The sequence below is a fragment of the Eschrichtius robustus genome, chromosome 9 (genome assembly GCF_028021215.1).
Source record: "Eschrichtius robustus isolate mEscRob2 chromosome 9, mEscRob2.pri, whole genome shotgun sequence".
Lineage (NCBI taxonomy): Eukaryota > Metazoa > Chordata > Mammalia > Artiodactyla > Eschrichtiidae > Eschrichtius > Eschrichtius robustus.
Window position 1 is genome coordinate 68,848,800 of NC_090832.1, and position 25,626 is coordinate 68,874,425.

Consider the following 25,626-nt stretch of genomic DNA (forward strand, 5'->3'; position numbering starts at 1 on the left):
TAAATAAGTCACACTGGGAGGTGAGGGCTTCAACATACGAATTTGGGGAGGACACAATTCAGCCCATAACAGATGCCCATGGGAATTATTCAGCTGCATAATAGTATATCCAGTGCATCTTACAAGTATTTATTCTTGATCTTTGCAACATAATCACATATTGTTTTTTAAACATCTTTAAAAGGCTGGTTTACATTGATATCTATACTAGTGATTATGAAGAATAAGTTATTAAGTTCATGTTGTTTCTTTGCTATCTTTTCTAGCAATTCTCTCAGGTGACCTCTACAAGCATTTAAAAGTAGCATCGACTGAGGTGATTTCCATGGTAATGTTTTCCCAAGACAGTACTTTGCTCTCAAAGCTATGTAACTGAGAGAGAACTCTGTAATTTGACTTTGTAAAGACCCAAATACAAAGCATTACTCTCTTTTCTGATAACTTTGGAGAAATCCTCACCTTATATGTGGGCATCTATAGTACTTAATAAACTTTTGCTGGCATGACTGGAGAGTAGGAAGATTTGGTTAATAATATTGTCTGGTTAATATGCAGGTACCATATGGCCATATTGGATAATTAATTTTTAAAGAGTTAAAATACTGTAAAATACACTTGACTAAAACTATATCAAAAACAATTTATTCTCTGTTGGATAGTTCAAAAGGCACTCCAGGAGTCTGAGGGTTTCTTATTATTGTTGTGATACAATGTGGACATCACAAAGATGTGCAGAGTGTTAGCATTGGGGCTAGTCAGACCAGCTTTTATTTCACAGCAATATTCTCTTCCTGTGTTTTATGTTCCTGACCAATATTCTTTAGTTTTTTCATAATTCATATTTCATAGAGAAGTGAAGTGTGATGCCAGGTTTTAGAGAGAATAAAAAATGGAAACAACCTAAGTGTCCAATGACAGATGAATGGATAAAGATGTGGTATATGTATTACACAATGGAATACTACTCAGCCATAAAAAATAACAAAGTCTTGCCATTTGCAACAACATGGGTGGGCCTAGAGGGAATTATGCTAAGCGAAATAAGTCAGACAGGGAAAGACAAATACCATATGATCTCACATATATGTGGAATCTAAAAACAAAACAAAACAAAAACACACAAAAAATGAACAAGCAAAATAAAACGGAACCAAACTGATAAGATACAGAGATCAGATTAGTGGTTACCAGAGGGGAAGGGGTTGGGAGAAATGGGTAAAGGGGCTCAACCATACGGTGATGGATGGTAATTAGACTTGTGGTGGTGATCACTTTACAGTGTATACTGATGTCGAATTATAATGCTGTACACCTGAAACTTAAAGAAAAAAAAAAGGTTTGTTAACAACAATAAAACCTCACATTTGTGAAACCCAGTTTTATTAAAAAAGGAAAAAGTACTTTCACATTTGCTGTTTCATTTGAAGCTGAATGAGGAAATTTTAAAGGCAGAGAAAGACTGACTGGCATGTATTGATTACATGGCTAACAGGTAAAAGACTCCTAACCCAGTTCTCGTTCACCTTATTACAGATAATGGATGAATACTGAACAAGTAAACAAAATGTCACGCACAATACATAAACGTTAGTATGAGGAAATATTTTTTTTTACCAGTGGCACCTTTTTATTTATTCATTCATTCAGCAAGTAATTCTGAGCACCTACTATGTAGCATGTAAAATTCAAGACCAGTGCTTCTCAAACCATCTGTGGTGATGGACCAGTTTGTTTAATTATATTTCCAATCCAGTGGAGAATTCCTCACAATCCCAGGTCTGAGCCTGCATTCCACCCTTTAGGAACACGGACTTGTGGGTTTGACCATGGTGCTCAAAACCACGTGTGGATGTTAGTCACAATGATCACAATAAAGTATGTGGGGAAAGAATTTCATTGATGTTATTAAGAACAACTGTGTTACAACTGAGTTTCTGTGTATGGGAAATTCCTGTATCTGCAGTAATAAGAAAGCACATTATCCAGTGAACACACCAATAACGTTAGAATAACACCATTTAGTTAAGTTCAGTATTATCACAATTCTCAAAATAATGGGATGCTTTACCTTTTCAATTTCATATTCTGAATTTAATTTTAATCTATTTTCTTTCAATCATTTTTAGTATTAGTTCCTTTGTGTGGAAGGAGACATCTTTGATTTTTCTTGAGATCAGAGTATTTTATAAACTGTTTACTTCAAAAACAATTTACCTATTGGTGAGTTTAGTGGGTTTCAAGTAGCTGTTTTTTTAAAAATAAATTTATTTACTTACTTATTTATTTTTGGCTGCATTGGGTCTTTGCTGCTGCACGAGGGCTTTCTCTAATTGTGGTGAGCAGGGGCTACTCTGTGTGGTGCACAGGCTTCTCATTATGGTGGCTTCTCTTGTGGCAGAGCACGGGCTCTAGGTGCTGGGGCTTCAGTTGCTGCAGCAGGTGGGCTCAGTAGTTGCAGCATGCGGGCCCCAGGGTGCATGGGTTTCAGTAGTTGCGACACATGGGCTCAGTAGTTGCGGCACGCAGGCTCTAGAGACCAGGCTCAGTAATTGTGGCACACGGGCTTAGTTGCTCTGTGGCATGTGGGATCTTCCTGGACCAGGGCTTGAACCTGTGTCCCCTGCATTGGCAGGTGGATTCTGAACCATTGCGCCACCAGAGAAGTCCCCAGGTGAGGGTTAAACACAACCCTAGTGACTGCGAGATAAAATTCAATGTCTTTTGGGTCTATACAATGTCCAACAGTTTGACTAGTCTGATCAATTGAACAGTAGCTTTGGCATTTTGTAGACTGAACCCTCCTTACTTATCTAAACTTTGATTCTCCAATTTATAAACTTTGTGATTCCCCAGTGGCTGGGGAAAAGCCATTGGAGCAAGAAAACTGGTGCTGGCAACAAATAAAATCTGAATTTTTTGTTGTTTTTGCAATGTAGAACCTAGATAAATGTAATTCCAGAACGTTGTCCCTAAAAACGATGGATTCCAAGGAAAAAGAAATTTTTGCAGAGGTCAACGTAATTGTTTGATAAGGATTAAATAAAGAGTCACGGAAGTTGCTTTAGGAAAATTTCCTGGCTACTACAGCAAGATTTCCTTTGAGCAAAGGCCAAGTTTTAAATCTCACTCAGGCGTGTTTTAACGGGATTCCACTTGTAATTTCCCAGTAGGTTTCTTTCTCTTAGAGCTTCTATTGGAAAGCAACCAACTTTAGTATTGCCCAACTTAATGATATACCCAGAAAAATAGTTCAAGTATGAAAAAATGATAACTTAAAAAATTATCTGAAAATGATAATCTGAAAATTTCTCAGTCTTCACCCCAAATTGGCACCGTTTTCTCATGTTGTGCATCTGAATATAACTATCCTTATTTAAAAATCAATTTTAATGTTCTGGTTTTTCTCCAATGTACCATGACTACAACTTAATATGAACTTAGTTAACATAGTTACTGGCTTTGCCATTACAAATAGTTAACAATCTTTGCACAGTGGTATTTAGTTACGAAATACGGCATGACTGTACTCCAATATATCTGGTAGCTAAAACCCAAGGATTTAAGCTACAGTATTACAACTATTTTCCCATTTTGTAATACTGTTCCATAATAAGATTTAATTACCATGGAATTCCTCAAGTTGGAGTTCCATTTTGGGGTAATCACTGCATCTATTTTTAATCGGGACAAATGCAATTCCCAGGACAGTGCTGGCATTACCTAGGAACATGTTAGGAAAGCAGAATCTCAAGCTCCACCCCACACCCAGTTAGAACCTGTATTTTAACAAGTTCCCTAGGTGAGTCTTATGTGCATTCAAGTGAGCAAAGCACTGAACTAGGTTCGCCTAACAATATGCCTTTGAGTATCATTCACAAAAAGTGTTATAAGAGCTGCATTTATACATTAATCAACTCAATACTACGTGCTTACTATATGATAAGCACTGTGTTCAGAGCTATAGCTGATCTGTTGGATCTCATTCAGGTTGGTAAAGAACCCTCCTAAAGTCTACAGCCCTCAAGCACCAAACCCAGATTAAAGAACACAAATGCCTCTACAAAATAGGAAGAAATGTTTTTCCAGGAATATTTTAAAAATATTCCTCTACAACAAAGCTCAATTGAGTTTAAAAATTTTTTTAATTCTAAGGGAGTATGAATCTGAGTTACCAGAACAGATTTGGGAGGTGTATTTCCTTTCTTTTCCACCTTTATTTTGGTGGGGCAGGGGTAATTTGTAAAGTTATAAAAAGCAGAAAGAAACCATTCATAATCCTATCAGCCATGGGCAACTGGTATTACCTCTCATCTTTTTTTCTATATAGTTTTATATAGTTGCCATCATATTTTAGATACAAATTGATATAGGTTCTTTTCCATGACACAGTATGACCATTTTTCCTACTAAAAACTCCCTGTATTTTGCAGCCAATAAAATCACTCCATACTATGGATGTACAAGGCAATCTTTTCTTTAATACTGGATAAAAAATAATACTGTGATGAATATTCTTAAGCATATATTCTTGTCACACTCTAGACTATTTCCTCATATTAACAATGAATGTATAGAATGGATGCTGATTTGAGATCAATACTCTTTGTTATGTTGAACAAATTGTGTGTAGTATAGTTTCAGGTCCTTAGCTTTTTAAGACTTTAAAAATCACAAAAGGCATTAAACTATACCTTAGTGGTATCTGATTCTGTGGAATAGTAACCCACTCAAACTAGCTTAAGAAGAAGAACACAGGAATTGCACAGACATGAAGTAAATAGAGAGGTAGAGCAGTGCCTGATGAGAACTGGAAAGATTTTAGACAGCTTCTCTTTCTAGGCAGTTACCTTTACTTTTTTCTGGTTGATTGCTTTATTTGCTATGAAGAATGTCCTCTGCTCACACATGACATTCAGCTCCAGATTTGTTGACCTTAAAATTCCAGGGCTCATCGTCATCTAAATGACCTCACTTCAATTCTAAATTTCCAGGAGAGCTAATTCAAGAGTCTCTCCACCCTTATCAGAATTCCATTTCAGTTTGTATGGGCCTTCTAGAGAGCTGAAAGAGGGTGAGCTGGCCCTTCAGGAGATGTGAAAGGAATTAGTAACCAGAGCTGGAATAGGATTTTTTCTACTCAGACTACCCTGCGCTCAATGATGGCTGTCTGCAAATGAGGCCAGAATGAGGATCCTTCACACTGTTAAAAACAAATAAACAAACCCCCCAAATAGCCAAAACATCAACAACTGGTTCAACATGAAGAACATGCTTCTGGATATGCAGAAAATATATTTCTTTGGCAGTGGGAATGGATAGATCAGGCCATATATTAATAGGTAATAAATATGGTTATGACATATTGGAGTGAGGACAGAAAATAAGTTTTATCAGTCAAATTATCTGTTGTTATCATCTTAGAATAAGAAATTTGTGCTTTGTGTGTTAATTTCTAAGCCTTTGTAGCTTTTTCCCCTTGATTTTCTAAATTCATTTTTGTCCAACCTTGGATCAATGGAACAAATATTTAGGCCAGAACTTAAAAAGTGGCAGAGAGTGGGTGGGGTAATAGCAACATCAGAAGCTGGGGAACATGGGCTAAAATCTGATTGGAGACACCTACTTTATCTATTGGAGAGAGAAAAATCCAAAATAACCATGGTTGCAATCTCATTCTGGCTGGGATTTTCTATCACAAAGTCTTCTTATATACATATTTTTTTACAAGGAAGCTTCTCTTAAGAAACACACAACCCACCTAAGTGACTTGGGATAAATGGGCAGAAGCTAAAAGCTTTCTAAAGACAATGGGAGGGCTTCCCTGGTGGCACAGTGGTTGAGAATCCGCCTGCCAACACAGGGGACATGGGTTCAAGCCCTGGTCCGGGAGGATCCCACATGCCGTGAAGCAACTAAGCCCGTGCGCCACAACTACTGAGCCTGTGCTCTAGAGCCCACGAGCCACAACTACTGAGCCCACGTGCTGCAACTACTGAACCCCTCGCGCCTATAGCCCGTGCTCCACAACACGAGAAGCCACCGCAACGAGAAGCTGGCGCACCACAACGAAGAGTAGCTCCCGCTCACCGCAACCAGAGAAAGCCCATGCGCAGCAACAAAGACCCAATGCAGCCAAAATAAATAAGTAAATTTATAAAAAAAATAAAAAATAAAATAAAGACAATGGGAGGTATACCAAACAGTTGCTATGGGTAACCGCTCCATTTCTAAAGAAACATTAGGCTGAACGATAACTTAGTACCCCTCACCACTTTCAGAGATTAATGGGGCTTGGACAATAGTTTAAAACTTTAGGTTTCAACTGCATCTAAGTCTACTTCTTCAAAGGTGGCATCCTACCCCTCTATCAAGCTATAAGCAAACTTGAACTCTTTACTCACAATCAAGGGGTACTTAGGTTCACATCAAACTCTTTAAGGTCCTCATGCACAACACATGATCCTCCTGCAGGGAATGAGTCAGATCAGATGACAAGGCATGAAGTGGTCGTGAATCCTGAATCCGTATCATTTACTGGCAGTAACAATGCTCGGACCTAGAAGGTTTGGTATTCCTTGAATAAATTAAGCTCAAGTGGGAAAACATGAAGTTCTTGAACTGCTTTCCATTCTCTTGAGCCAAACAAAATATTGTCAGGCATTAGTGACACAACAAATAGATCAAAGTTCAAACTCTCTCAGATGCAATTTATTGTTTACCCAGTGGGGCAATGTCTACTTAGTCTTTGACCTAAACGAGATTCTTGTCTATTTAAGACCTTGACCTGATATTCTTTTGTATTTTGTATTTCTGAGGTTTATATTTTAAGGCGATTGGACGCTTTTATCCACTGAACCAACCAAAGCTAATCTTACATTTTAATCACTGGAAAAAAAGAACAGACTTGGACTCTATTTTGAAAGCAAGTTTCAACCAAAAAACACGGACACCTGTAATTTTTCTTACGTGAGGCACTTATTCTTTAGCCATTGTTAAGAATCTAAAAACCTGCTCTACTGCATTTGAGTTATTACTTGGAATTACTTTGTATTGAAGTTGAAAAAAAATTTTTAAAGAAAATTCAATACTGTAATTATGTACCTTCCTCTTACCATGTAAAACTTGCATTGGCATTTTTCAGCATCTGAGACTAGTAAAACATTTATTTTTAAACAAAATAACTTAATTGTTCTTTTAAAATTCTCATATAAATAGTACGTCGTTCAAAGTTTAAAAGCAAATCAACATCTGTAATACTGATGCATAAGAGAATATAATATATCACATTGTATTTGGGTAACTGTTCTTTATCTTCATATATTTTTAAAACTCCCTAATTATGTTGAAAAAAACCCCAAGACCGTTGCTATTTGATAAACATATTTATTAACATTTTAGATTTTTTCATACATACTTTAATATGTATGTTTTAACATATTTAAAAAGTGACTATGATCTGACGGTAGTAGAGACTGACTGCTTACTTGAAAAAATTATTTCATACATGTCAAAATGCACTATCCTCAACTATTTAATTGGTTTGCAAAATGCTTGAAGTATGTAAAAAAAAATAAAGATGTAGTTTTTCATACCTTACAGACTTATAAAGAGTTGCTAGCTGGCACAAAGACAAGTAATTTATTTTACAATGAAAATTTACTTTGATAGTTTGAAGGCTAGCGCTATGCACGACATTTTCCAGAAGACCAGAGATACTTCAGATAAAAAGAAATGTATAAAACACAGCTATCAGAAATGGTTTTTTAAAAAGAATATATTATAAAATAAGACAATCACTTTTTAAGAAAAGACTTTTCATATCGATTTCTTCTATTCAAACAGACTGACATGACTCAGGTATTTTTAAGTGTTTTAGAAACACTTCCTCAAAAATTTCCAAGACAGCAGCCTTCAGATGTTCCCTCAATCCCAGCGTTGCTCAGATGAAGCAAATCTTATGAGAACTTACCACCAACCACAAGTTTTTTGGGGGCATGGACCATATCTTACTCTTTGTCTTACCCCCAGTGCTTAGAAGTAGGCTCTCCTCGACAAATGTTCACTGAACTCCATTGCTGAAATTATAACAGCAAAAATATCAACACAACTCATCAATAAATAAACAGTCCTTTGGAGGATTGTGGGAAATCAAAACACTTTCAGTTTCTACAAGTATCCATAAACACATGAAAATGTTCTAATTTATCCTAAATGCCCCAGCCCTTATGAGTACTACAGGAAGAAGCAATTAAAAGGGAAAATCTTCCTGAGTAGTTCATAAACTGTGGGTAGTTTTTAAAACTGAGTAGCAGTCTGAGAATTTTAAGAGGCAAGCTAAATATTAGATATACTCAGTCTTATTATATAGTATATAGCAACTTAGTAATTAGTAGTACCACATAATTGTTTTATACAGGTCCCATATTCAGTCAGGCCTGCTTTTAAAATTAAGTCACAAAAGAGAAAACATTTTCAATCTGTAATTAAATTTAAACCATTAATTTGAATTATACTTTTAAGGTCTATTAATTTAACAAAGATAGCCAAAAGTTGCTATTTGAGGAAAAGGCCTTCCATTCAGGCTGTGAACAGTGAAAGTTATTAAAAAAAAAAAAAAAAAAAAGGCATGCAATAAAAGCATTTTCCATAAAAACAAAGATACCTCAAGCAGGTCCACCTATATCTCTAGTTTAGGTCAGAAACTAATTCAATATATTAAAAATTATATTATTTTAAACTTTACATGAACTCAGCTTCTTGGCTTGTTTTTTTCCAGATGAGTCAGGTTTTAGTGTACTTGAAGGAAATTAAGCATATTGAGAAGACAATGGCTTCAAAGAACATACAATCTAGTGGAGGAATAACGCACAGTCACTGAATCCAAGTGACAGTAAAGTGTCATCATTCAAATTAATTCTGGGAGAAAAAACTTAGCTGCCCCCTTCCTCAAAATCAAGACACAAAATTTTGAAAAAGTCCTATTCATGTGTCAACCTCCTAAAAATAAATTTTTGTCTTTTAAATATAAAGAGCTATATATAACCCTTTTTATCTAAAAGTGACACTGTTCTCCTGTAATCGAGTGCTTCCCCATTTATCTTCCAAAATCTCTGGAGACTTAATCCAAAATATGAGGACTAATCAATAATGATAATTTAAGCTAAGTATAAAAGTTTATGAAAATTTAGCACATTCCAAACATGCCACTGAAGTATGAGGATAAAGAAAGAACTTAGTTCCAAGAGGAAAAACTACCATTACAAATGAAGTAGTCTCCCGAATTCAAATGGCATAGTGAAGATTAGCTACAGTTGTTCCTCTGGACAGATTTTTGACTCAGCAGTTATTTATGTTATTTATTTACACTCTTTAGTGTAATATGGCTCAGTTAATTCACTGATATATAAAAAGTACAAAGGGATTTAAAAAGTCTGAATTATATAACTTAAAGTAAAATAATGTAAAATGTCAAGGTGAGATCTGGGGAAAAAAATATATACTTCTAGATAGACTCTGGAGCATCTCAACCTCTTTTCTGACATGATAAATCCAGGATATATTCCAATGGGTAATCCCATATGTTGACCAAGTTTTTTAAATGTTGAAAGGAAAACAAAATCTTACAGAAACTCAGAAGGGACACAAATCTTAGCGGTATGTCAACATTACCTCCTCCGACTGGGTTGTGGCGGATAGCACTGGTACAGACTGTACCTCTCCCCTGCACATCAGCAGCAACTCGACACCTTGGCTCTCTCATGCAGGATGCTTATCAGAACACAAGTGAATTGGCAACAACAGAATTCTAACCTGACATTTTCTCTAATTCGTTTTTAAAAAGTAAATTCATCACAAATACTTTGTATGAGTAACAGTTAACTTGTGACAGTTCACAAAAGACAGGAGAATATCAGTGGGTCAGGACACCAGTTAACAATCACTGTTCTAGAATTTTAGCGAGGCTTTAGAAAATAAAACCACATTCCTTACAGTGCAGGATTTATATAAGGAATTTGAAGCTTGTAGTTGAGAAATGTATTAAATTGATAATTAGGAAACTAATTCTGCTTTTATAAACCAGAGGTCTTGGACATATCCAATTCTCAGCGTGAAGCCTTTGTTGATCCCTCTTCTGTTTGCAAAATACATACCAACCATGCCTGTTTGAGGTTATAAATAATCAGAGAGTGTCATGGAGGATCATGTTGTAAAAGCTGATGTGAAGGGTTAGAAGAGCGGCTTGCATAGAGGACAGCCTTAAGGCAGCAGGGTAGCTGTATCCCAGAACAAAGTAAATGCTAAAAGAAAGCAAACTTCGAAAGAGCCAGAACCCTCAATGAGGAGAAACCACTGATGCATTATGATGGTCAACACAGAGCACTGCTGTCTAAATCCCTTTCTTAATGTTTTCAATTCAGAGGCTTCAAGTTTTCTTCTAGGAGAAGATCTGATTATATGATGTAGTCAAAGAGAAACAGTTTTTATTTTACTGTTACATAGGATGGGCTGGCAAACTTTATCTTACAAAGGGCCAGATTGTAAATATTTTAGGTTTTGCAGGTCACACGATCTCGTCTCTGATGCTTTATTTTTTTCTACAACGCTTTCAAAATGTACAGACCATTTCCAGCATGCTAGCCATACAGAATCAGGCTGCTTGCCAAATCAGGCCGCAGTCTGCAGACCTCTGATATGGAAGAAAAGCAATTCTCAACTACTAACTCTCCACCCAAATTCCCTTCTCCTTGTTTCATCTTTAAATAATTTCAGATAGAATAGGAATTAGAGGTTTAAAGGACTGTAAGGATGAGGGATCTAATCTAACTTTCCAAATGAGAAGCCTAAGGCAGAGAGCACCCAAGTGACTTGCTTACAGCAGAGAGGCCAAATGCTCACTTTTCCCTCCTTCCCCTTCCATCTCTGCAATGCTTACACTCAAACTTGAGGACTCCCTTTAAAATAAAGTCTACTGGACCTTTACTATACTCACAGCTTAAAATATTTGTTTGGGCTTCCCTGGTGGCGCAGTGGTTGAGAGTCTGCCTGCCAATGCAGGGGACACAGGTTCGAGCCCTGGTCTGGGAAGATCCCACATGCCACGGAGCAACTGGGCCCGTGCGCCACAATAACTGAGCCTGCGCGTCTGGAGCCTGTGCTCCGCAACAAGAGAGGCCGCGGTAGTGAGAGGCCCGTGCACCGCGATGAAGAGTGGCCCCAGCTTGCCACAACTAGAGAAAGCCCTCGTACAAAAACGAAGACCCAACACAGCCATAAATTAAAAAAAAAAAAAAAAAAATCATTGGCCTTTAAAAAAAAAATTTGTTTTACCGGATACTTGTTTCACATTCTTTTATCATGTTCGAGAAAGTCACACCAGGAAAAACTTACAATACTTTTTAGTTTATATTGAGCTAGCATGGGGCTTAAGGAGGCTTAGAATTCTGTCCCCTAAATTTAATAAACTACTGAGTTTACTCAAGCTGGACAGGCTAGCTTCTGAGAAGAAACCTGAATAGGGCTGCTAGGTAGAGGGGATCAGTTATATGGCATTAACATTCAAGATAAGCAGACATCACTCCTCTAATTAAATTTCTCTGGAACACATGGGGCTACCAAGCAAACACCTTACAGGAAGAGTCTAATCCTATCCATTTACCATTTTTTCTATTACTGAAATATGGAATGAGGAATAGCACTTTAATGCCACCTCTCAGAGTAAATTATATATAAAAAAGAACATTTTCATTTTCCTTCAAATGGTAAAACTAAAGCTTATTCTTTGTACCTGAGATTCTAGTTGTTTCCCCATAGCATTTCTGATAAAAAGCGTACTTTTATTGTCAATGAAGAAATTCTCTAAACCAAAACAGATATAGTCAGATATTCCAGATGAACCTTCCCTAAATTTAGAACTTGAATTTTAAAACAACTTTATAGAACAATGTTACCACCCTATATCAAAAAAAATCTTTCATGTGGCAATTCTGGATATAAGGCTTGAAATCTCTTGGATCTTTCAAATACACTCACACAACATATGGATTTATAAAATGTTATCACTGATAAACCATGTGTCATCCAGGTTGTTTATGAAATGCCATTACATACCAGCCCTGAAATGTCACAATTCCATCATATACAGATTTGTGAAATTTTCACTCTAGATATGAGGCAATGTGTTTTCTCCACATCATGTCCTCACTTTTCAGGTAAGAGGAATTTGACTCCCTTAAGAATGAAAAACAAGCCATGCCCTCCTCCCTCATTAAAAAAGATTAAAGAAGAAAATCATCACTTCTTCTTCATGATCCGTGAGTGGCTCCTAAATCTTCCTTTTATTCTACTGTATTTAAAAACTCTTCTTCTTGAAGTTTCAATTTAAAGTCCTCTCTGATTCTTTCCAGCAGCTCTGGTTTAAAAATAACATCCAATGCAGTCATTGCCAGAGCTTTGGCCGTTCGCAAAGTGTAGAACTGAGCTTCTTGTGATCCTAAAACGTAGATAAAATGAAAAAAGATAACCTCATATGTATTACAAATTACTTTATTAGTTTTCTGGTTAGCTCTCAATATCTAAATTGCCTCTCCAACTGCCCACCACAATATAGTATTTCCTGAGGTGTTGTTAGGTAAAGAAGTAATAATAGGCTAAACTAAAGAGTTAGAAAGGCAACTACTACTACAAAAAGAGTATATGACAAGACATTCACTTGTAATAACACTTACCTGCAGCTTCAGTATATTGTTCTGTATGATTCAAGGCATTAGATCCAATGTAAAAATATGGATGAATCCCAGGAACCACAAAAGTAACATTTCCAAAATCAGTAGATCCTTGGAAAGGTAAGACAAACCATGAATTTCTAATTGCTAGTCCAATGGACACTAAAGCACATTTATCTTAATCTCTATAGCACCTGACATGATTTACTACTCCTTCCTTTCCAGAAATTCTCTGCTCTTTTGGTTTCCATGACTCCACTCTCCTAACTGTCTGGCTTTCTCTGTCTCCCTCTCTAGTCACTTTCCTTCACCTGTCACCTGAGTACTGGTGATCCCTAGGGTTTCATCTCTGGGCTACTCCTCCTCCTGTGTACTTGGGCAACCTCATCAACATTGAAACCTATGGTTTCAATCACCTCTCATGTATTGACAACCCCTAAGTCTCCACCCAAACAACTTTTGGAACAGGCTACCAGACAACTTTCCTTAGAAGTCCTGTGAACACCTCAAATTTAACAAACTAATAATTAATACCAACCCACCATACTCCAGCCTGCTCTTTCTCTTGAACTCTTATCTCACTGAATGACATCAACACCCTGTTTTTATCTCCAAGTCCCTCTGAGTCTATTTCATCAACATTTATTATTATATTTTAAGAGAGGCTTTTCTAACATGCAAACGTATTAGTAATAATGCTCTTAAAAGGAAAAAAACCTAAAATAACCTGATATGCTTATGATTATTTAAATTCTAACAATTGTTTGTTACTCCTCAGAAACTGAAAATGCCCCCATATAACTAAGTCCTTAGTAACCTGCTTACTGATGACTGGAAATGAATTAAAATTCTATTTCCCCTTTAAGTAGCTTACTTAAAAATTAGAACTAAGCAAATTTAAACACTAGAAATATTGAGAATATAAAGCAAAGAGTATGCTGGCTATTTCTAAAAACAAATTCTGTTCACTTGACATTCTACATTCACTGAAGAGTGCATCAGTGTCTTTCCCCTACCCATTAAGTTTGTGAAAAATCTCATTAAAAATCACGAGCAATACCTCCCCCAACCTCCAAAGCTGTTAAACAATACCATTTAACCATGGATGGTACTTCCCTTCCTCAAATAGCATATGATATGTTTGAAAGAACTTAATCACCTGAAGGGACATTCAACATCGCATCTTCTGAAATGAAGTCTATTCCCAGCTTTTTTCCATTTTCAATATAAGCTCTCCACAGGCTCTTATTGGGAAGAACATTGTAATAATCATGTGCTCCGCCTTTAATTTCTACCTAATAAAAAAATTATGAAACAAATTTTGAATTAAGAAACTCAAATTCACTATCTAATTTTCAAACTAGCAATAGTTCTCTAACAGAAAAAGGTTTAAGAGGAGGCACCTCCCCTTCAGGATATAAACCCTCTCAAATCTTTTACCTTAAAAAAGTATGTTTTTCTATAACGGGAGTTCCTAGGACCCTATCTCCTTTACATTATATATGCACCAAAGCACACAAGGTCACCTAGTCAGTGAGTCTCAACTTCAGTCCCTAAACAGGGTGTGGGAGAGGCCAGGAGTCTCCATTTGAGCCAGCACCCCCAAGTAATTTTGATGCATGTGGTCCCAAAACCACATACTTAAGAAACACTGCTGTAGGCTATAGCCTCTAAAAGAAAGAAATCAAGATTTACCGATTTTCAATATACAAACTGACACTGACACTGACACCACTGCCTGGTCTGAAAGGTATAACATATCCTGAGCAAGACAGAAGATTCACAATGCGGAAGGGTTGACTATGGTCCTCATTTATTAATTTCAGTGCATGAAGATACAGAAGCAGTTTATATGTGCCCAGTTAAGAGGATTTACAGATTTAGATTTGACTAAATCAAAAATGGGCAATACTCCCACAAACTAAAGATAATCCCAATAGCATTAGCAAAAACCAATTATAAAATGGCAGAAGTAATATTCTACTTTTAGCAACATCTAAGTTAGAAACAATGACAACCTAAGTAGATACCACAAGTCAGCCAAAACATAAAAAATTATTAAAAGACTATTTAAAATATAGGAGAAGAGGAGATAAGCAATCTATCTGATAAGATGTTTAAGGTAACAATCATAAAGATGCTCAAAGAACTCAGAAGAATGGATGAACAGAGTGAGGAGTCAGAAGTTTTTAACAAAGAGTTAGAAAATATAAAAAAGAACCAGAGCTAAAGAATACAATAACTGAAATAAGAAATACACTAGAAGGAATCAATAGTAGATTGGACGATACAGACGAATGGACCAGCAAACTGGAAGACAGAGTAGTGAAAATCACTCAAGCTGAACAGAAAAAAGAAAAATGAATTTTTAAAAATGAAGACAGTTTAAGAGTCCTCTGGGACAACATCAAGAGTACTAACATTCGTATTATCAGGGTCCCAGAAGGAGAAGAGAGAGAAAAAGGAGCAGAGAACATATTTGAAGACATAATAACTGAAAACTTCCCTAACCTGGGAAAGGAAACAGACATCTAGTCCAGGAAACACAGAGAATCCCAAATAGGATCAACCCAAAGAGGATCATGCTGTCCTTAAATGGCAAAAGTTAAAGATAAAGAGAGAGGGGCTCCCCTGGTGGCACAGTGGTTAAGAATCCGCCTGCCAAGGCAGGGGACATGGGTTTGAACCCTGGTCTGGGAAGATGCCACATGCCGCAGAGCAACTAAGCCCGTGCGCCACAACTACTGAGCCTGCGCTCTAGAGCCTGCGAGCCACAACTACTGAGCCTTTGCACCACAACTACTGAAGCCCACGTGCCTAGAGCCAGTGCTCCACAACAAGAGAAGCCACCGCAATGAGAAGCCTGCACACCTCAATGAAGAGTAGCCCCCGCTCGCCACAACTAGAGAAAGCCCGCGCACAGCAACAAAGACCCAACACAGCCAAAAATAAATAAATTAAATAAATAAATTTTAAAAAAATTTAAAAGATGAAGAGAGAATACAAAAAGCAGAAAGAAGAAAACAACAAGTTCCATACAAAGGAGTTCCCATAAGGTTATCAGCTGACTTTTCAGCAGAAGCTCTGCAGGCCAGAAGGGAATAGCACAATATATCAATCCTTAAAGTGATGGAAGGGAAAAACCTACAACCAAGAATACTCTACCTGACAACGCTTTCATTCAGATTTGAAGGAGAGATCAAAAGTTTTACAGACAAGCAAAAGTTAAGAGTTCAGCATCATAAAACCAGTTTTACGAGAAATGTTAAAAGGACTTCTTGCCACACAACTAGAAATATGAAAATTACAAAAGGAAAAATCACACTGCTAAAGGTAAATACACAGTAAAGGTAGTATCAACAGATCAACCACTTATAAAGCTAATAGGAAAGATATAGATATATATCTATAATAAGGAGTTAAGGGATACACAGAAGAAAAGGGTGTAAAATATGATATCAAAAACAGTAAAGGTGAGGGGAAGGAATAAAAAAACAGGGTTGTTAAAATGCATTCGAACTTAAGAGATCAGTAACTTAAAATAACCACAAATGTATATATATTGCTATTTATAAACCTCATAGACACCACAAACCAAAAGTCTATAATAGATACATATACAAAAAAAGGAGGGACGAATCCAAATATGGGGAATTCCCTGGTGGTCCAGTGGTTAGGACTCATCACTTTCACTGCCGGGACCCAGGTTCAATCCCTGGTCAGGGAACTAAGATCCTGCAAGCCACATGGCATGGCTGAAAAAAAAAAAAAGGACACAGAGTGGTTGAATGGATACAAAAACAAGACCCATATATATGTTGCCTACAAGAGACTCATTTCAGATCTAAAGACACAGACAGGCTGAAAGTGAAGGGATGGAAAAAGGCATTTCCATGCAAATGGAAATGAAAAGAAAGCCAGGATAGCAATACTTACATCAGACAAAACAGACTTTAAAAGAAGACTGTAACAAGAGACAAGGACATTACATAATGATCAAGAGGTCAATCCAACAAGAAGATATAACATTTATAAATATATATGCACCCAACATATGGAACACCAAAATACATAAAGCAAATATTAGCTAACATATAGGGAGAAACTGACTGTAACACATTAACACCCTACTTTCATCAAGGAATAGATCATCCAAACAGAAAACCAATAAGGAAACACTGGCCTTAGGTGACACATTAAGGCCAGATGGACTTGCTGATATATATAGAACACTCCATCCAAAAGCAGCAGAATACACATTCTTTTCAAGGATACATACAACATTCTCCAGGACAGGTAACATGCTAGACCACATAACAAGTCTCAGTAAATTTAAGAAGACTGAAATCATATGAAGCATCTTTTCTGACCACAACATATGAGACTAGAAATCAACTACAAGAAAAAAACTGCAAAAATCACAGATGTGAGGAAGCTAAACAATATGCTCCTAAACAACCAGTGGGTCACTAAATAAGTCAAAGAGGAAATAAAAATACCTGGAGACAAATGAAAATGGAAACACAACAATGCAAAATCCACGAGATGCAGCAAAAGCTGTTCTGAGAGAGAAGTTTACGGCAATACAAGCTTACCTCAGGAAACAAGAAAAATCTCAAATAAACAATCTAACCTTACACCTAAAGGAACTAGAAAAGAACAACAAACAAGAAGCAAGAAAAACTACAATCCTGCAGCCTGTGGAACAAAAACCACATTCACAGAAAGATAGACAAGATGAAAAGGCAGAGGGCTATATACCAGATGAAGGAACAAGATAAAACCCCAGAAAAACAACTAAATGAAGTGGAGATAGGCAACCTTCCAGAAAAAGAATTCAGAATAATGATAGTGAAGATGATCCAGGACCTCGGAATAAGAATGGAGGCAAAGATCGAGAAGATGCAAGAAATGTTTAACAAAGACCTAGAAGAATTAAAGAACAAACAAACAGAGATGAACAATACAATAACTGAAAGGAAAACTACACTAGAAGGAATCAATAGCAGAATAACTGAGGCAGAAGAACGGATAAGTGACCTGGAAGACAGAATGGTGGAATTCACTGCTGTGGAACAGACTAAAGAAAAAAGAATGAAAAGAAATGAAGACAGCCTAAGAGACCTCTGGGACAACATTAAACGCAACAACATTTGCATTATAGGGGTCCCAGAAGGAGAAGAGAGAGAGAAAGGACCAGAGAAAATATTTGGAGAGATTATAGTCGAAAACTTCCCTAACATGGGAAAGGAAATAGCCACCCAAGTCCAGGAAGTGCAGAGAGTCCCATACAGGATAAACCCAAGGAGAAACATGCCAAGACACATAGTAATCAAATTGGCAAAAATTAAAGACAAAGAAAAATTATTGAAAGCAGCAAGGGAAAAATGACAAATAACACAAGGGAACTCCCATAAGGTTAACAGCTGATTTCTCAGCAGAAACTCTACAAGCCAGAAGGGAGTGGCATGATATACTTCAAGTGATGAAAGGGAAGAACCTACAACCAAAATTACTCTACCCAGCAAGGATCTCATTCAGGTTCGATGGAGAAATCAAAAGCTTTACAGACAAGCAAAAGCTACGAGAATTCAGCATCACCAAGCCAGCTCTACAACAAATGCTAAAGGAACTTCTCTAAGTGGGAAACACAAGAGAAGAAAAGGACCTACAAAAACAAACCCAAAACAATTAAGAAAATGGTCATAGGAACATACATATCGATAATTACCTTAAATGTGAATGGATTAAATGTTCCAACCAAAAGACATAGACTGGCTGAATGGATACAAAAACAAGACCCATATATATGCTGTCTACAAGAGACCCACTTCAGACCTAGGGACACATACAGACTGAAAGTGAGGGGATAGAAAAAGATATTCCATGCAAATGGAAATCAAAAGAAAGCTGGAGTAGCTATACTCATATCAGATAAAATAGACTTTAAAATAAAGAATGTTACAAGAGACAAGGAAGGACACTACATAATGATCAAGGGATCAATCCAAGAAGAAGATATAACAATTATAAATATATATGCACCCAACATAGGAGCACCTCAATACATAAGGCAACTGCTAACAGCTATAAAAGAGGAAATCGACAGTAACACAATAATAGTAGGGGACTTTAACACCTCACTTACACCAATGAACAGATCATCCAAAATGAAAATAAATAAGGAAATGCAAGCTTTAAATGACACAATAGACCAGATAGATTTAATTGATATTTATAGGACATTCCATCCAAAAACAACAGAATACACTTTCTTCTCAAGAGCACATGGAACATTCTCCAGGATAGATCACATCTTGGGTCACAAATCAAGCCTCAGTAAATTTAAGAAAATTGAAATCATATCAAGCATCTTTTCTGACCACAACGCTATGAGATTAGAAATGAATTACAGGGAAAAAAACGTGAAAAGCACAAACACATGGAGGCTAAACAATACGTTACTAAATAACCAAGAGATCACTGAAGAAATCAAAGAGGAAATCAAAAAATACCTAGAGACAAGTGACAATGAAAACATGACGATCCAAAACCTATGGGATGCAGCAAAAGCAGTTCTAAGAGGGAAGTTTATAGCTATACAAGCCTACCTAAAGAAACAAGAAAAATCTCAAGTAAATAATCTAACCTTACACCTAAAGGAACTAGAGAAAGAAGAACAAACAAAGCCCAAAGTTAGCAGAAGGAAAGAAGTCATAAAGATCAGAGCGGAAATAAATGAAATAGAAACAAAGAAAACAATAGCAAAGATCAATAAAACTAAAAGTTGGTTCTTTGAGAAGATAAACAAAATTGATAAGCCATTAGCCAGACTCATCAAGAAAAAGAGGGAGAGGACTCAAATCAATAAAATTAGAAATGAAAAAGGAGAAGTTACAACAGACACCGCAGAAATACAAAGCATCCTAAGAGACTACTACAAGCAACTCTATGCCAATAAAATGGACAACCTGGAAGAAATGGACAAATTCTTAGAAAGCTATAACCTTCCAAGACTGAACCAGGAAGAAACAGAAAATATGAACAGACCAATCACAAGTAATGAAATTGAAACTGTGATTAAAAATCTTCCAACAAACCAAAGCCCAGGACCAGATGGCTTCACAGGCGAATTCTATCAAACATTTAGAGAAGAGCTAACACCTATCCTTCTCAAACTCTTCCAAAAAATTGCAGAGGAAGGAACACTCCCAAACTCATTCTATGAGGCCACCATCACCCTGATACCAAAACCAGACAAAGACACTACAAAAAAAGAAAATTACAGACCAATACCACTGATGAATATAGATGCAAAACTCCTCAACAAAATACTAGCAAACAGAATCCAACAACACATTAAAAGGATCATACACCACGATCAAGTGGGATTTATCCCAGGGATGCAAGGATTCTTCAATATACGCAAATCAATGTGATACACCATATTAACAAATTGAAGAAGAAAAACCATATGATCATCTCAATAGATGCAGAAAAAGCTTTTGACAAAATTCAACACCCATTTATGATAAAAACTCTCCAGAAAGTGGGCATAGAGGGAAACTACCTCAACATAATAACAGCCATATACGACAAACCCACAGCAAACATCATTCTCAATGGTGAAAAACTGAAAGCATTTCCTCTAAGATCAGGAATGAGACAAGGATGTCCACTCTCACCACTATTATTCAATATAGTCATGGAAGTCCTAGCCACGGCAATCAGAGAAGAAAAAGAAATAAAAGGAATACAAATTGGAAAAGATGAAGTAAAACTGTCACTGTTTGCAGATGACATGATACTATACATAGAGAAATCCTAAAAATGCCACCAGAAACCTACTAGAGCTAATCAATGAATTTGGTAAAGTTGCAGGATACAAAATTCATGCACAGAAATCTCTTGCATTCCTATACACTAATGATGAAAAATCTGAAAGAGAAATTAAGGAAACACTCCCATTTACCATTGCAACAAAAAGAATAAAATACCTAGGAATAAATCTACCTAAGGAGACAAAAGACCTGTATGCAGAAAACTATAAGACACTGATGAAAGAAATCAAAGATGATACCAACAGATGGGAGATATACCATGTTCTTGGATTGGAAGAATCAATATTGTGAAAATGACTATACTACTCAAAGCAATCTACAGATTCAATGCAATCCCTATCAAATTACCAATGGCATTTTTTATGGAACTAGAACAAATCATCTTAAAATTTGTATGGAGACACAAAAGACCCCGAATAGCCAAAGCAGTCTTGAGGGAAAAAAATGGAGCTGGAGGAATCAGACTCCCTGACTTCAGACTATACTACAAAGCTACAGTAATCAAGACAGTATGGTACTGGCACAAAAACAGAAACATAGATCAATGGAACAAGATAGAAAGCCCAAAGATAAACCCACGCACCTATGGTCAACTAATCTATGACAAAGGAGGCAAAGATATACAATGGAGAAAAGACAGTCTCTTCAATAAGTGGTGCTGGGAAAACTGGACAGCTACGTGTAAAAGAATGAAATTAGAATACTCCCTAACACCATACACAAAAATAAACTGAAAATGGATTCGAGACCTAAATGTAACACAGGACACTATAAAACTCTTAGAGGAAAACATAGGAAGAACACTCTTTGACATAAATCACAGCAAAATCTTTTTTGATCCACCTCGTAGAGTAATGGAAATAAAAATAAAAATAAGCAAATGGGACGTAATGAAACTTCAAAGCTTTTGCACAGCAAAGGAAACCATAAACAAGATGAAAAGACAACCCTCAGAATGGGAGAACATATTTGCAAATGAATCAATGGACAAAGGATTAATCTCCAAAATATATAAACAGCTCATTCAGCTCAATATTAAAGAAACAAACAACCCAATCCAAAAATGGGCAGAAGACCTAAATAGACATTTCTCCAAAGAAGACATACAGATGGCCAAGAAGCACATGAAAAGATGCTCAACATCACTAATTATTAGAGAAATGCAAATCAAAACTACAATGAGGTATCACCTCACACCAGTTAGAATGGGCATCATCAGAAAATCTATAAACAACAAATGCTGGAGAGGGTGTGGAGAAAAGGGAACCCTCTTGCACTGTTGGTGGGAATGTAAATTGATACAGCCACTATGGAGAACAATATGGAGGTTCCTTAAAAAACTAAAAATAGAATTACCATATGACCCAGCAATCCCACTACTGGGCATATACCCAGAGAAAACCGTAATTCAAAAAGACACATGCACCCGAATGTTCATTGCAGCACTATTTACAATAGCCAGGTCATGGAAGCAACCTAAATGCCCATCAGCAGACGAATGGATAAAGAAGTTGTGGTACATATATACAATGGAATATTACTCAGCCATAAAAAGGAACGAAATTGAGTCATTTGTTGAGACGTGGATGGATCTAGAGACTGTCATACAGAGTGAAGTAAGTCAGAAAGAGAAAAACAAATATCGTATATTAATGCATGTATGTGGAACCTAGAAAAATGGTACAGATGAGCCAGTTTGCAGGGCAGAAGTTGAGACACAGATGTAGAGAATGGACATATGGACACCAAGGGGGGAAAACTGCGGTGAGGTGGGGATGGTGGTGTGCTGAATTGGGCGATTGGGATTGACATGTATACAGCGATGTGTATAAAATTGATGCCTAATAAGAACCTGCAGTATAAAAAAACAAACAAAACAACTAATACTAAACTTTCATTGGGTAAAAAAAAAAAAAAAAAAAAAAGAAGTTGTGGTACATATATACAATGGAATATTACTCAGCCATAAAAAGAAACGAAATTGAGTCATTTGTTGAGACGTGGATGGATCTAGAGACTGTCATACAGAGTGAAGTAAGTCAGAAAGAGAAAAACAAATATCGCATATTAACTCATGTATATGGAACCTAGAAAAATGGTACAGATGAACCGGTTTGCAGGGCAGAAGCTGAGACACAGATGTAGAGAACAAACGTATGGACACCAAGGGGGGAAAACTGCGGTGGGGTGGGGATGGTGGTGTGCTGAATTGGGCATTTGGGACTGACATGTATACACTGATGTGTATAAAATTGATGACTGATTAAAAAAAGAAAAAAAAGAACCTGCTGTATAAAAAAAAAATTAAAAAAAAAAAAAAAAAAGAACAACAAACAAAACCTGAAGTTAGTAGAAGGAAAGAAATCATAATGATCAGAGCAGAAATAAATGAAACAGAACCTTAAAAAAACAACAGAAAATATAGAAACTAAGAGCTGGTTCTTTGAAAAGATAAACAAAATTGGCAAACCTTTAGCCAGACTCATCAAGAAAAAGAGAGGGCCCAAATCACTAAAATCAGAAATGAAAAAGGAAAAGTTACAAATGACACCACAGAAAAACAAAAGGATCCCAACAGATTACTATGAACAATTATACGCCAGTAAAGTGGACAACCTAGAAGAAATAAACAGATTCCTAGAAATGTACCATCTCCCAAGACTGAAACAGGAAGAAATAGAAAATATGAACCGTCCAATTACCAGTAATGAAATTCATGAAATGAATCAGTAATAAAAAGAAACTTCTAATAAACAGAAGTCCAGGATGACGTGACTTCACAAGTGAATTCTACCAAACAATTTAGAAAAGAGTTAATACCTATCCTCAAACTATTCCAAAAAGTTGCAGGGAAGGAACACTTCCAAACTCATTCCATAAAGCCAGTATCACTTTGACACCAAAACAAGACAAAGATGTCACAAAAAATGAAATTACGGGACAGTATCACTGGTAACATAGATGCAAAAATCCTCAACAAAATATTAGCAAACTGAATTCAACAATACATTAAAAGGATTATATACTACGATCAAGTTCAATTTATCCCAGGGATGCAACAAGAATGGTTCAATATCCACAAATAAATCAATGTGATACACCACATTAATAAACTGAAGAATAAAAATCGTATGATCATTTCAGTAGATGCAGAAAAAGCTTTTGACAAAATTCAACATCCCTTTATGATAAAAACTCTCGGGGGGCTTCCCTCGTGGCGCAGTGGTTGAGAATCTGCTTGCTAATGCAGGGGACACGGGTTCGAGCCCTGGTCTGGGAGGATCCCACATGCCGCGGAGCAACTGGGCCCGTGAGCCACAGCTACTGAGCCTGCGCGTCTGGAGCCTGTGCTCCGCAACAGGAGAGGCCGCGATAGTGAAGGGGCCCGCGCACCGCGATGATGAGTGGCCCCTGCTTGCCGCAACTGGAGAAAGCCCTCGCACAGAAACGAAGACCCGACACAGCCAAAAATAAATATAAAAATAAATAAATAAATAAGACCCGGTGCAACCAAATTAATAAATAAAAATATTAAAAAAAAAAAAAAAACTCTCGGGGACTTCCCTGGTGGTGCAGTGGTTAGGAATCCACCTGCCAATGCAGGGGACACGGGTTCAAGCCCTGGTCCGGGAAGATCCCACATGCCGTGGAGCAACTAAGCCCGTGCACCACAACTACTGAGCCCGTGCTCTAGAGCCCGCAAGCCACAACTACTGAGCCCACATGCCACAAATACTGAGCCCGTGCACCACAACTACTGAAGCCCGCGTGTCTAGAGCCCGTGCTCCGCAACGACAGAAGCCACCGCAATGAGAAGCCCACACACCATGGCCAAGAGTGGCTCCTGCTCACCGCAACTGGAGAAGGCCCGCACGCAGCAACGAAGAATTAAATAAATAAATTAAAACAAACAAACAAACAAACAAAAACCTCTCCACAAAGGAGGTGTAGAGGGAACATACCTCAATAACAAAAGTCAAACAGAAATATAGATCAATGAACAGGATAGAGAGCCCAGAGATAAACCCACGCACCTAATTATGGTCACCTAATCTATGAGAAAGGAAGCAAAAATATACAATGGAGAAAAGACAGTCTTTCAATAAATGGTGCTGGGAAAACTGGACAGCTACATGTAAAAGACTGAAATTACAACACTCCGTAACACCATACACAAAAATAAACTCAAAATGGATTAAAGGCCTAAATGTAAGGCCAGACACTCTTAGAGGAAACATAGGCAGAACACTCTTTGACATAAATTGCAGCAAAGTCTTTTTTGACCCACCTCCTACAGTAATGAAAATAAAACCAAAAATAAACAAACGGGACCTAATTAAACTTAAAAGCGTTTGCAAAGCAAAGGAAACCACAAACAAAATGAAAACCATAAACACTCAGACTGGGAGAAAATATTTGCAAATGAAGTAACCGACAAGAGATTAATCTCCAAAATATACAAACAGTTCATGCAGCTCAATATCAAAAAAAAAAAAAAATCAAAAAATGGGTGGAAGACCTAAATAGACATTTCTCCAAAGAAGACATATAGATGGCCAAGAAATACATGAAAACATGCTCAACATCACTAATTATTAGAGAAATACATATCAAAACTACAGTGAGGTATCACCTCACACCAGTCAGAATGGCCATCATCAAAAAATCTACAAACAATAAATGCTGGAGAGGGTGTGGAGAGAAGGGAACCCTCCTACACTGTTGGTGGGAATGTAAACTGGTACAGCCACTGTGGAGAACAGTATGGAGGTCCCTCAAAATACTAAAAACAGAACTACCATATGACCCAGCAACCCCACTCCTGGGCATATGCCTAGAGAAAACTGTAACTCAAAAAGACACCTGAACCCCTATGTTCACTGCAGCACAATTTACAGCAGCCAGGATGTGGAAGCCACCTAAATGTCCATCAACAGAGGAATGGATAAAGAAGATGTGGCACATATATACAATGGAATATTACTCAGCCATAAAAAGAAATGAAATTGTGCCATTTGCAGAGACATAGATGGCCCTAGAGACTGTCATACAGAGTGAAGTAA

The 25,626-nt window shown here is 37.0% G+C and overlaps 1 protein-coding gene across 1 annotated transcript in view; it reads right to left on the bottom strand.

Annotated features, from left to right (window-relative positions):
• Positions 1–7,428: 7,428 nt before the first annotated feature.
• Positions 7,429–25,626, bottom strand: part of PM20D2 (peptidase M20 domain containing 2) — a 29,736-nt gene continuing 11,538 nt past the window's right edge. The window contains exons 5-7 of the mRNA XM_068551465.1: positions 13,882–14,017; positions 12,726–12,833; positions 7,429–12,490 (exon numbers count right to left, since the gene is read on the bottom strand). Of these exons, the coding sequence (XP_068407566.1) occupies positions 12,336–12,490; positions 12,726–12,833; positions 13,882–14,017 (399 nt within the window). The 3' untranslated portion in view covers positions 7,429–12,335. The remainder of the gene's footprint in view (positions 12,491–12,725; positions 12,834–13,881; positions 14,018–25,626) is intronic.